General features: G+C 33.5%; 1 protein-coding gene across 2 annotated transcripts in view; it reads left to right on the top strand.

Moving 5' to 3' along the window:
* The window catches only part of LOC107457459 (uncharacterized), a 216,161-nt gene extending 202,665 nt beyond the window's left edge, over positions 1-13,496 (top strand). The window contains exons 4-8 of one of the 2 annotated variants that reach the window (XM_043042732.2): positions 5,357-5,490; positions 6,193-6,409; positions 9,469-9,605; positions 11,255-11,465; positions 12,348-13,496. In XM_043042732.2, the coding sequence (XP_042898666.1) occupies positions 5,357-5,490; positions 6,193-6,409; positions 9,469-9,605; positions 11,255-11,465; positions 12,348-12,436 (788 nt within the window). In that variant the 3' untranslated portion in view covers positions 12,437-13,496. The remainder of the gene's footprint in view (positions 1-5,356; positions 5,491-6,192; positions 6,410-9,468; positions 9,606-11,254; positions 11,466-12,347) is intronic. The other variant, XM_043042733.2, reaches the window with a different exon arrangement.
* The last annotated feature ends 980 nt before the right edge of the window (positions 13,497-14,476 follow it).

The following is a 14,476-nucleotide window of genomic DNA, read 5'->3' on the forward strand; positions in this document are numbered from 1 at the left end:
TATCCACATAAATTGATAGTGAAAGAGAATTCGCCATTCAATTACTTTTCTTTATAATGCAATAAAATCTGGCGAGCAGCTATTTAAACGATGAAACACTTCGTTTGTTTGTGGCTTGAAGTTAGGCTCGCAGAAAATGCCGTTCATGGGTTAAATTTAGTAGGAATAACACAACCTGTGACGTAGGCTATAGTATACCCAATTATGTGAAGTTTTAAGAAATATATATGTAACAATGGTACGAATAAATTAAACTTATATACATATTAAAACACTGGGTTGAAATATGTATTTGTACTTGTATTTGGATATAGTAATTGAGTGAAAATACAAGCAATTACGGATTTCAAAGTAAACAAATTAAGGCCGGAAATAGGATCATGAGTATTTAAATTAAGGGGAAACTGAACACTAAGGAAAAGTTGTAGTACAATGCTATAGCGGGATAACAATTTATATTTGGATATAGCATGTCATTGTCTTATTTATCTTTTATCTATGATCTTGATTAATTTTAGTTTTCACCCTTATTCCAAATTTGATGATACCAATTTACCGAATTTGTTTGAACCTCACACTTTGTGACCATTTGAACCTATTGGCTTACAATTGGCTTGTTGTTACCTATTGGCTTGTAGTTAATAAAAACGTAAACTATATTTCATAAAAAAAAACGTAGTTGTAGCTGCCACTAGTAAGAAACTAACACTATTTAAAATAATTTGAACTAAAATTGCAGCGAAAGAGTCCCTGTCAGACAGGAAGAGGATTAGTCAGTGGTCTAAAAAACTTCATTATTGTTGTAGTTAACAACAAAAATAATGTAGTTTTTTAGACCACTGACTAATCCTCTTTCTGTCTGACAGGGAACCTTTCGTGGTAATTTTAGTCGAAATTCTTTTCAATAGTGGTAGTTTCTTTGTAGAATTTAATTATTATGACCTTTTCAGATACATTTTAATTTTGATATGATGTAGGGATATTTATCCCAGAAAAATAAATCAAATCCTTTAGGAGAAATTGATATATTATATAAATATTATAATGAACATGGCCAGATTCCAAAATTATGAAATAATGAAAAGGGATCAGAGAATCGTTCTCTTAACATCAAGAATTTCTGTTAAGATATCATTCAATAGTTGGGACTGAAAGACCGAAGTCTCCACGCCAATAATTCGAAATTAAAAGTAAAGGAATTGTTCTCAACGGACAGTTAGGAGCATGAGAAGGGATCCATAGTTGACGATTTATCGAAACATTACATAGTCAAAAATAAAGTCAACGTGTAAAGCTTCACAGACCACAATTAAAATTCTATTTAGATTTCATCATCTATTTAGATTCAGCTCTATTTGTTTTTGTTGCTAATTTACGTCGCACTAGAGTTGCGCAATGGGCTATTGGTGACGGTCGGGGAAACATCCCTGAGAATGATCCGAAGACATGCCATCTCATTTTTGATCCTCTGCAGAGGGGATGGCACCCCCGCTTCGGTAGTCCGACGATCTGCACGCGAAGTCGAGCACTTTACGGTAGAACAGTTTAACGAGGACCAATACCGCACACCCTCGGTCCCTACGCAGACTGATCCAAGTGGTCACCCACCCGCACACTGACCGTAGCCAGTGATGCTTGACTTCGGTGATCTGCTGGGAACCGTGTCTTAACGATCAGTCCACTGCGGGACAGTGGAACAATGAAAAACTATAATTTTATACGCGTTTTTTGTGAACATAAAAATTATTTTTAAGTACTGACATTTATTACTAAGATAATTCAGACATAAATACATATTTTCGGATAATTATATCATTTAATTTCAAGCGTCCACGTGCAGGGCAAAAAACCCTGGAATCACGCAATATCTTGATAGACTTCTTCATTATCGAAACCGCAGAATCTGCCACAGAGGTATGCCGCGAGAGAGATTGATTTGTTTTATGATCGCACAAACAAATCCCTTTGATTGTTTACCTCCAAACATCCCCAGATTGTTTCATTAGAGCAGCCAATGAATCAGTCTCTGAGAAATATCTCTATTTTAAACAATATCGACTATCGATTCTGGCGCAACAGCTGCCTGATTAGTGAAACTGCAACCTTAACGGTTTCCTAGAGTCCTTTTATTCGAAGGCCCTCATCCATTCGAATCGCCTTTTATAGATTGAATTCAATATTTTTCTCTTTGTTTCGACATTTTATATCGGGTCAACGATTTTATATCAGATTCATAAAAATAATACTGTTTACATTAAAACCACTATAGGGAAAGTGTGGTTAAGAAGGAAAAAAAAAGTTATAACACCGTGAAATAGCTGTGAAACCGATTTTTATCTACTAACACTAAATCTCCATGTTTAATTTCCGAATTTTAAATAGTGGAAAATAGGATTTTTACACTAAAAAACATAGCTTAGAAGAAAAACTCGCAATTTTTTTTAAAAACAAATTCAACTAATTAAACGTAATTAACTTTTTCAGTTATTTTTAAGAGAAGTATAGAGAAGATAGAGAGAAAGAAATTAAAACTACTTATTTAAACAATCAATCTAATAATCTAAGAGACCCAAACTTTTTTTTCCTTTGATATAATTTTTAAAAAAAAATAAAATAAGTAAAAAGCACTATTTTGCACATTGTGTCACTTTCCGGTTGTGTAAATTTATGTTTTAATGAACGATTATCATCGCTCAGGCCACCGAAATTAACAATGCTAGAATTTTTTAGTCTTTTGTAGTCTAAAGTTTATTTCTGAAAAACTTTGAAGAGCAATGATAAACTCCGTCAATTTGATTGAAGTAGTTGGCAAAAGAGTGAGTAGGATACAGCAATCGATATGCAGCAACCCACTTATCTATTATTTTACTCATAACCCTATTTTTGTATACTTCAAAATCCAAGAAAAACTCAGAATTTTTAATTACTAACATGCGTTTTTTATCAAATTTTTTTCGTGAGTAAATTTTAAGACACACTGTATAAGAAAAATATTTTTTTTTTATGATAGGTTAACTCATAGCTATTATACGCTAAACTATTATGCGATAAACCTGCTATCCAGAAGAAAAAAGTATTTAACATGTTGACCTTTTGAGCTACTTAAATAGAATTTTATTAATTTAACAACTTAGAGACGCAAATAAATTGTTCGATTTGATATGAAATTTTCTTTCCTTTATATTTTAAATAAAAAAAAAGTAGACGATAACCTTGTTCAAACGAAATAAAAAGTGGGTACGCAGTAAAAATATAAAAGTAAAAAAAAAAAAAACTACAACTATCTACCTGAAGCATCCAGGATTTAAATCCAGAACAAATCAGTTCGTTCGCAATAAAATTTTACGATAAGCTTCGCCCGAAACAAGATGAAAACAAAATATCAAAATTTATCCGCTCCTCTCCCATGTCTCTCTCCTCTTGCAAGTCGAAGTTGTGTTCCCGAAGTCAAACATAAATATGCAGACGATACTTCGTCCTAGGTTGGAAACAAAATTACTACCAATATATTATATTCGAATACCAGAGGTTTTTATGATTGTAATTTAACATGTGTTTTTTCATCTTTCGTTATTGACATCTACTTCTTTTCCATATATTTTTTTTGTTTCACTATTATTATTCATACTTGTTATTCCAGTAGGCGGTCTTGCTTTCACGGAAGTTTATACCCGTTCTAAAATTAAATAAAAGACAGAAATCGTCTGCGGGCATATTAAGTTATTCCTGAGAGAATTTTTTCCCTCAATCTGCAGATTAAAAGATGTGATTTAGATACTTTGGGAATTCTTTTTTCATAGTATATTAGAAATCCTAATCTTATTTTATAAATCTGCAATCAAAACTCGTCCGGATTAAACATTATTTTGAATTTATAATTTCCAAAAAGAAAAAAAAGTACCCTAAAACATAACTTCCATTAAAGATCTGCTGGGTTTACCAAATAATCAACAGTTTATAAAATCAATCAAGAGAAAATCGGAAAAAATATATATATTGTTTGTAGTGTACCTCTTAAGTAACCATTTTTTTTCTTGCCATGTTTTAAAATTAGTTGAAAAGTTTGGCAACAGATGGCGTAGATAACTGTCAAAAACTATACAAATATTTTCGAGGTAACCACCTTTTGCAGTAACAGCGGTGAAGCCTTGGGAAAAAATTAAAACACCCATGGAAATATTTCATGTAGAACGCTCTGACATGCAGCTGTAACATTGTTTTAAACTTTTCTAGCTAACAGCGTTATATACTAACGAATTTCGAAACTGATTTCAAAAATTAAGGGCAAATTTTCTCGTTAACTAAACAGAACTCAACTAACCATACATTTCTATCGTCTTCCATTTCTCTTTAACTGATTTTTCATATTATCATTAGTCATTGGGGGCATCGAGTTTACTTAAAATTATTTTTGTTAGTTCGAAAAACGAAAAATATTCGAGCCATAGTAAATATTCCTCAACCAACCTTAAAGAAGCTGTTTTTGACCAGGGTCCCTCTACGAGACTAAAGAGTCGTGAGTTAAATGTAGAGTTTAACAAAAGAGAAGTAGGTAATACTGCTCCCAACATATATGACCTTATGTACTCAACGTAATCAAATCAAATGGTGTTGTAAACTAAGTCAACAAGCGGAGATAAGAAAACGGAAACAGAATAAATCTCTCGCCAGCATCTTTTAACACGTATTTACATTAAGGAGGAAGTAAATTCCCTTGAAGATCAAAGAAACTGAGGAATAAGATGCATAAGTTTTGGATATAATAAAACATAGGCAAATGCATTTCGAAAAATATGTATATAAGCTGGTTTTGAAACTAAATTTCTCAATTAGTGATAACAGCAATGACCAACATCACAAAAAAAAAGAAGTTTTTTCTTAGATTTTTCTTATTTTCTAACACACTTGAGGTCTGATGTTCCCTACCTGAGCGTCTCAATTGCTTAAAACCTAAACATTTTCACACTATTGATTTTAACTTGTAATGGTGGAACTCTTGCTCCTATTCAGTTCGGCTTCTTTAATCTGTTGTTCTAAACAAATATTTTATGAACTTACACTAAATTTGCTACAAACTAATCAGTTTTTGTATCAAAAATTGGGAAAATTGATACTATAGATTAAATTAACTTAATATATTTGATGAACATTTTAGACTTCATTAAAAACACCAATTAATTTATATGGTGAAATACAATTAAAAACAAAACAAACCGGTCCAGATGCTCAAATGGTAAGTGCAAATATGGTTTCATAAATGTATATGGTAGGTCCAAATGTATATTTCTTAGACCTTACATGCTCACCTTTCTTCTTCTGTTCTATCATGCGATGTATATTTATTTATCGTTACCAGTCTTGCCTCAGGAGGATCCCACAATCTTAGGGAGCAAATCACGATACGAAGTTGGAGATATCGTGAATGTGACTTGCAGAGCCGGACCTTCACGACCAGCTGCTTCACTCAAATGGTACATCAATGGGAAAGAGGTGAGGATAGTTCCTTATTCAGAAACATAAGGTAGCCCAAATGAGAAGTGAACTTTCGTGATAGCGTAAGAAATACAGTAGTGATAGCCACGCCATCTTTAATAGTTTTATATTTAAGGTTAGTGCACTGCAAATGGCGTATAAATAGCTCCTTCCTATGAGAAAATTTGAAATCAAAATAGGAAATTAGAAATTGTTCTTCTTCCATACATTCAATCAGGGCACATCTACCTTATTTCGATTTTACATTCACTCTAAATGCTTTCTAGTGAACTGGTAAATCTTATGGGGAATCTTCGGTGTACTTCTCTTACCTTCTTTTGGAGCCTTGAAGTATATTATCGGTTATATAGTTATTGTAATGCTGATGCTACCGCACGTTGTCCACTTTTCATTTTCGCCACCCTGATATCATTGCTCTTGTTTGCAATACACTTATAACGGTATTTTTTCCCTACTAACAACTAGGATGCAAACAAACGCCTTTTACAAAGTAATTACCGGGTTTGTTTTATCTCGTAATAAGCTTTGTAGTAAGTAATTTATAACAGCCAAATGTCTACGGTATAATCACTCATTAATGTAAGCAAACGTTTCGTGCCAAGTAGAAACAGGGCTTATTTCATTACTCAATAAACTTTGTCGTAAATCATTTACAATGCATGAGAGAATGGACCTAATCTGTTACATTATAACTCGCAGGCGGATCCCAGACTGGAAAGAACGTATATCGCTGAAGACCACCAGAATGGATTGATGACCTCGTCTCTGGGCCTCGTGTTCGCTGTGAAGCCAACTGACTTATCACAAGGTGCCATCACGCTGCGGTGTACAGCAACCGTCTCTCAGACATACTCAACAGCCAGCGAAGAATTGGTGGTTGGAGACAGATATTCAGCTTCTCCCTCTAATCCATTCAGTGAGTAGTCTTCAATGAAACATATTCTTTTAAAAAAATTACACTTTTAGAACGCTTATAGCGAGCAATATGGGGATAAATTGCGGAATCTTTAATACGCTGTTTATATTTGAGCCATATTATCGTGTCAATAGAACATTCCTGGACTTGATTGCTCGATGCTATTGTTCGTTTCGAAGCATTCGTCACAAATTTGATTAAAAATATTTTTGCAGTTCTTTACTTAAAGAGCCAAGTTTGCTTTCCAAAAACCTTACGTCAATTTTGATTTTTAAAAGTTGTAAGCCTTTCAACACTGTAGTGAAATTAAATTTATAAAGTCATAAAAAAACGTGTCGTTTTTCAGACAAAATCTTAAATTTTTCGAAAAAAGAGGCCCTATTGTTTAACACTTTCGGCCCAACAGTCGAAAACACCACTGAGACATATAGTTTGTCTACGCAAGGAACTCCCCTAGCCATTCGTCACGAGCCATATAGTTACGAGGTTTAACTATTTCAAGTAGGGTTATTGGGTCATTAAAGACTGGTTTTGACTCGGGTTGGAGAGAGATAGAGAGAAGCTCTCCTCTATGAAATGCGCGGTTTCTTGTTTCCATAGCAACAGACTGCTTTGGACTTAGTGGTGAGGGGAGTTCTCTCTGTAAACAAACTATATGTGTCCCGTCTAAAAAAGTCCCGATGGGACACACGTGTCCTAACCCCTCCCTATTTCTCAAATAGTTATTTTATTTTGCATTTTGCCCGGATATTGTTATTTTTAGCTTATTTGATATATTTAAGTCTTTTTATTTGCAATCTAATTTGTCTTTTTATTGGAAAATAACTGGTCTTGAAAAGGTTAATAAACATTGACCAATAAAGCATGCCCATTTATAGCAATTATGTCTATACCAGGGGTTTCCAACTTGCATGAGGCCGGGGCCGCAACTTAAAACACCAGTAAAATGGCTGGCTGCAATTTATCAAAATTTTATACAGGACTATTTTATGTTTGAATGAACATTAAATATTACTGTCAGACTTTTATCAAGATGTACAAAACAAAAGTATTGAATTAAAAATTAAAATAAGAAGTACATTTTTAAATGAGAAATAAATATTTTTGCACCGTTGTTGTTAAATTTTACAGAATCGAAGGAATCTGGGTTTTTTTAACGAAAGAAAAGTATTTTAAACCCATATATGTTTTTTTGCGAAAATTGTCCGAAATAAAAATGACAGCTAATATATTTTAGTTCCCGGGCCACAAAAAAGGCTTCGCGGGCCGCCAGTTGGTAACCACTGGTCAATAACAATGACTCACATAGTCTTAAAACCAAAATTATGAAAATTTCGATACAAATCTGGACTTATAAAGTTTTTCGAATTCCCTCAACAAAAAATTTAAAAAACTTTGGTTAGTTTTATACAAAAATTAATTTCGTTTTTATAAAGCACAGTGTTGGATACTTCAAACATTATTCAGAGTAATGACGTTATATGAGAGTTCTAACTCTTCCCCACAAAATCGAAATATTTGCAAAGAAATAGCTCTCCTCGCAAATATTTTGGTTAATTCCACTCGGTATATTCTTCTGAATATTAATTTCTCAAACTTCGTCGAATAAAAATTTGAATAAAACACATTTGTATTCTTTTGAAAACAAAAATATTTCAAGAAACAAAATTTAAAGTTGAAGTGAACTTCATTCGAAACTTGTGTCATCCATAATACAGTGCTGTTCCTGGTGCCTCCAGTCTCAACAGCAGATGAACTTCATAGTGTGTCGACCACTACAAAAATACAATTCCAATTCACTAGTATATAAGACATGTTAACTCCGCTGCTAATGGCAACACAGGAGCAACCGCGACCGTGAACTTAATACAGCTCTCACGATCAGCAAAAGCATGGTGATCTTAATACAGCTCTCCCGGTTTCTTGCAAAACAGCAGTGGTACAACTAGTGGTATCCGTTCATCGAATTCTATCACAGCTATAATTCTGGTGGTGGAGTACTGTAGTGTGTCTACCACTACAAAAATACAATTACAATTCACTAGTGTATAAGACATGTTAACTCGACTCTATGGTGGGGTACCTTTCCACAGATGAAGGTTGACATTGTCGATATCTACTCTTCTCACAAACTCTTGATTTTACAATTATTTTATAGGAATTACGATCATCATAAAATAAAACATGTTAATTCCAAGTGTTTTGGTTTAAAAAGTTGCTTATGGTAAATTTGTTAAAATTTGAGCAATTAGATTTAGCAGAAAATGCTATTCATCGAAGCTAATATCTAACAAACTTAAATTTTTTTTCAGTATAAAAGGAATACTTTCACGCATGTTTATTTTTTTATTTTAGTTAAATTTAACAATTTTTTTTTATAAAAGACGATGGCAGTAAACAAGTAAACATTACCAATGAGAAATTTTTAGGTAACGATAATCGATCTCAATTATTATTTTAATGAAACTCTTACAATGTTACATACAAATTATGCAATTGCGTGCTGGATATTTTAAACAGTCTCCTAAATCAATTCTTAATTCAGCTCTGCATGAGTTTCATTTGTTTAAAAAATCCACATTAATTAATACACGAATTTGGTGGAATTGGGTTATAATTTTAATAAGAAAACAAGCAACATAAAAAAAATTAAAGTCAATTCCTACTAAAGACAACAAAGAAATTTTTTTATTTTAGTTACTTTTTATTAAATAATTAAAAAGTTTTCTCCCGTATAAAACTAAAACTAATTAAAATTAATTAATGAATTAGTATTTGAAAAACCTGTATTAACATCAAGTGTCATGCACTATAAGTTTAAAAATAATGTATTTGAATTTAAGTGGATAAATAAAAACTATTTCATTACCGATTGAAAATTTGAACTAGTTATAGGTAGAATGTGAACTAATAGTGGGAATCGAAAAAAACAGATAATTAAGAGATTAAAAATCTTACTTTGCCAAGCAACCTCTTTCTTCTAAATCAGGCATGGTTAACTTGCGTTAATTTTACATACAATGAGGAAGAAATAAAATGTCATGTTTTGTCTTTCATAGCAGTTATATCCAGAGATGGTCCGGTAATCACAGGAGGTCAGGCACACTACAAAGTTGGAGATTTACTAGATGTTAATTGTTCTTCCGACGTAACCCACCCGCTTCCAGAACTACAGTGGTTTCTCAACGATAAAGAAGTGAGTTCGTTTATTTCATTTACAGGATGGTCACATAGTGAATTAAACTCAACTTAGTATGCAATTTACACCATCAAAATTCGATTTTCAAGAGGAAAAAAATCTGATTTTTCATGAGTGATGGACCAAAATGTTTATTTTGTTGCTTTATTGAAATTACATGCAATTGCAGACTCGTTTATTCAATTTAGGCTTATAAACCTTTGTCAAGTAGAAGAACAGTTAGGACAATTTAGAGAAGGACATCACGAAGAATACATCCAGGGTTAAGACGGGATTCGAACCCGCCACCTCCACGCTTCACACTGCGTTTGGCGGGCGATACCGCTCGGTCCCAATGTTTTTTTTTATTTATTTAGAGTGTAGTGCAACGCTTTCTTTGGGTAGCTTATAGATCTGTATTTCCAATTATGAATCTTATGGTTGAGGCTAAATGGATAGCAGAAAGTTGCAGTGAAAAGTCAGAAACGGTTTGTGGTTGCTGTTTATGCAGTTCATTAACGTCGCACTAGAGCTGCACAATGGGCATTTGGCGACGAACATCCGAAGACATACCATCACAATTTTGATCCTCTACAGAAGGGGCGACCTGCACGCGAAGCCAAGCACTTTAAGGTAGAACTCTTTAACGAGGATCAATACTACACACCCTCGGTCCCTACGAAGGCTGATGCTAGTGGTCACCCACCCGCTCATTGACCGCAGACAGTGATGCTTGACTTCGGTGATCTGCTGGGAACCGAGTCTTAACGATCAGTCCACTGCGGGACCTGTTGGAGTGTGATGACGACAGGTATATTTTCTTTTGCTGATAACATGAGTGACGTCATTCATGTAATTATTGAACTTGTAGGCCGGGATAGCCTGATCGGTAGGGCGCTGGGTCCATGTCCAAGAATTCGTGGGTTCGATCCGCACCAGCCGAAGACTCTCCGTGCAGTAAATGGTGACTGATGTACGTTAAATCTGTCGAGTCTCAAAGTCCTCCATGTTCCTATAACAAATCAATACCTCTGGAGGTACTGATCCAGAAGTTTCCTTATCTTCTGGATCGGTTCAAAATTGCAAGGCTACGGAGTTGAACATTCGTAGTCGTAAGCCCAGAATTTGGGTCGGCTGTTCAACGACGGATATAAAATATTACCCCCTAACAACAAAATAACTTAGGCCCTCATTGGACCAATATTCATGAATCTTGGCTCAATTAGGATTCAAAGGGCCGTTATTTTCCAATATCAGCCCAATATAGAATTGCCCGATTCACCCGATATTTTTCACCCACTTTGCAACCGATATCAGCTTTATATAGAATTGCCCGATTCACCCGATATTTTTCACCCACTTTGCAACCAATATCAGCTCTATATAGAATTGTCCGATTCACCCGATATTTTATATTCGTTATTCAGCCAATTTAGTCCTCGTAATGGCCATGTAAAGGCCGATATTGGCCCTATATAGGACCGATATTAAACAATCTAGACATCCCAATATGGGCCCCTTGGTGCATGTTCATATAAGACCCATACTGAGCCCACCTGGGCCAAGGTAAAATTGTGTTTAGGATTCCTTCCAATTCTGGTGTTTCAATAATATCACAGTACATCTGCGGTTTTTAACAATCTAATTTCTCTGCATCTATTTTACAGGTAGAAAAGCATCACCTGATTCGTTACAAAAATAAGGAAGTGCTTGGTCTGCGGCTGAGGGTGCAGACCAAACATCTCGACGAGAACGAAGAGATGAGGTTAAAATGCACAGCCACCCTCTCTAAGGTGATACAGACAAGAAGTGAAGAAACCACACTGGGTGGTAACCACAGGACATCTGGACTTACGGTGGCAGAGAATTTTGGAAAAGGTAAACTACTCACTTTTTAAACGAATTATCATTCGTTGCAGTAGAAATATCTCTAATAGATAATGTTGAGCGCATAGCAGATGTCCTTGGTGTTGAACCTACTGCTCTTCTCAATCAGGATTAATACAGAAAATGTCTGAAAGATATATTTCCTCATATACGGAAGTATCAGGAGTTTGCTGTTAAGTACGGAATAAATTATATCTTTCAGGATATATTTGTTCAAAATCTATTGAACAGAATTTTTTAAAACCTACTTCAGATTATTCTTTGGCATGTAGTTCAGTCTATTTTATGAAACATTTCACTTTGTTTAAACGAGTTTAATGAAATTTCAATTTTATTTAAGACAAATAATTTTAATTAGTTGGTCCCCCGTTCGCTAACGCCCATCAACTTCCTAAAAATGCTATGAAATCTTATGTGATTTCCTTGGCAAACCATGCTCGTTTCACTCGCTGCTAAGATAAACCCATTTGAAATGTGTTCTAACGTAAAATCTTAAGAATCTAAATCAATGATTAAAACTAATTACCCTTTAAAAAATTTACATTTTTAGTTCATAATAAATTATTTAAGTTGAAATAAATGACATGCAATGCAATAGAAAAACTTGAAGAAACAAAACAATGAATATACTTTTAAAAAAGCAACATGCATGACAAAATGTTGCTGTTAAGTACGGCACATGTCCTACAGATTGTTTTGATGCTGCATCTTTCATAACTGTCAACTCTTTATTCTGCTACTCGAGAACGTTTTTTATTACACTTAAAAAACGTGACGGCGTGTTAACCCATTTTTACGTAATGCATACAATTCTTGAACTTTCATAAGTTTCTATTGTAATTCCTAAATGTTTTTTTTTCCTTTCTTTTTCAGTGTCTGAGAGAAACATCAGTATTGCAAAAACGCTGCACGCTTCAAACATGGTGACTTGTCTAGGACTTATTTTGCTATTGCTTCTCTGACGGACGGATGATCGAAAAACCGTTGAGAACAATTTGCACTCGGACTCTAGTCGTCAGCTAGACAGTGCGTTATGCATGGGCCAAATGTCTTCTTCGTGAATATAGATTTTTATGCAAATGTAACAAAAATTCTTTATGGAAATCACGAGGACCATGTGGTGTGCTGGATTAAGCACAAGAGAAACGTGCCGGGCGTCAAGTGTACTCTATCTGTAATATAACTATTCTCAAAGAACACCCGTTACATATTAAGAATATTGGCTTCAGCTAAGGCAGAGACTACCATAGAGAATTTTTTTTAAAAAAAAGGAAGCAATGTTGCAGCAAATGTCTTAGATTATCTTAATGATTCAGTAAACATCGTAATGAATGCTAGTCAGATGTTGACGAAGATCAGAAGATAAACAAGATAATAAATATATATATATATCTCCATCAAGAAATTTTTATTTTTCTGACTCGAGTCAAAAAGAATCACGTTGCTGTGGAACAAAAAAATTTGTTTAGCTTCGATTCCATCAACTATCTGAGGAGTTATATTCTGGAGAGGCTATCTTTTTCACATTTGATTCCAGCTGCTATCTGAGAAATTATATTCTGGAGAGGCTGTCTTTTTCATATATCCAAATCCAGATGCTGAGGAATTATATTCTGGAGGGGGCTATCTTTTTCATATCCAATTCCAGCTGCTATCTGAGAAATTATATTCTGGAGAGGCTATCTTTTTCATATCAAAGTGAAATAAAGTATATTTGGATGATGGTGTATATAATTTTTGATTGATACGGAGAGGAAATAGATACAATTACATGTTAGACATTTGAATAGCTAGATCAAATGGAACGACAATACGTACTTTAAAAATAGGTGAGCTAAGCAGATCTTTTTTGGGGGAGGAAGAATCAAAACTCTCAACCTTATTTAAAATGGAATTTTAAATTTACTCGTGCAGGTAAAATGCACCGACAAGCATGTTTTGGGCAGGAAAAAAAAAAGACTTTGTATCATTTGTACATGATATTATGTGTAGTTATTGATGTAATAAATTAAATTATGTGTCGTTTTGTACTTTCCTATACCAAATCTTAGTACCCATTGTTAGGTTAAAAGCTGCCCTTGGACTCCATTCAAATACTTTTTTCTAATTAATATTACAATATAACTTTAAGTTAATAAGTAAATTTAGCTTAGTAAATAAGCAAATAATGTTTTCATATTTATTTCATTAGCATAACACAAGGATGTCCTGTAAGCAAAGCAATAAAAAAATTTTCGGGGCTCATAAATATGTACAAAATATCTGCAGGCTATTTAATAAATAGAGTCATTTAATTGACAGGGTCACATCAACAAGATTAATATTACTGATCATACTGAATTTATAAAGATACGTAAAAAATTAAGCAGACTAAGAAAACCTAACAAATTAATATTATAAAACTTGTAACTTGGTTCAGTATTCCTTTAATGAAACGATTAAAAACTTGGTCAATAATTTTGAAATATAAATACAATAAGTATTGAAGCAAAACATTTTTGTCGAAAGTAAATTATTATATGGTCATAATATTTAATAAATCTGAGAGCATAGAATTTTTTTACTTTGTTTTTAAATCATATCATTAAGAGATGAATTAAAGTTTTTTGGAATGATAAATCTGAATCAAGTTATTCTTTAATGCATTTGCTAAATAGTAAAAAGCTCCCGACTTCACACTTTTAAAAAAAAAAAAACTAGTCTCTAAATATTATTGAGTTTTTTTATAAAATAACTTAGGAGCACTAAAAATTTTAGAAGTAGTAAAGATCAATAAAAAGTTTTATAAAAATTATGCAATTAGTGGACGGTCCCACATGTAACAATTCTATGATTAAAAATCTCAATTAATTCTTATCATTATAAAAGAAAGACTGAAATTTTGAGGTGATGAAGCTTTGTTATAGTTGACTGATCTGCACCCCCATGAAAATATACAATTAGCGAATAATCCTCAAGTCAAGTTCAAGGATTATGGTACTAATCTATAAATAGAATAGAGC

Source organism: Parasteatoda tepidariorum, chromosome 4 (genome assembly GCF_043381705.1).
Source record: "Parasteatoda tepidariorum isolate YZ-2023 chromosome 4, CAS_Ptep_4.0, whole genome shotgun sequence".
NCBI classification, from domain to species: Eukaryota; Metazoa; Arthropoda; class Arachnida; order Araneae; family Theridiidae; genus Parasteatoda; species Parasteatoda tepidariorum.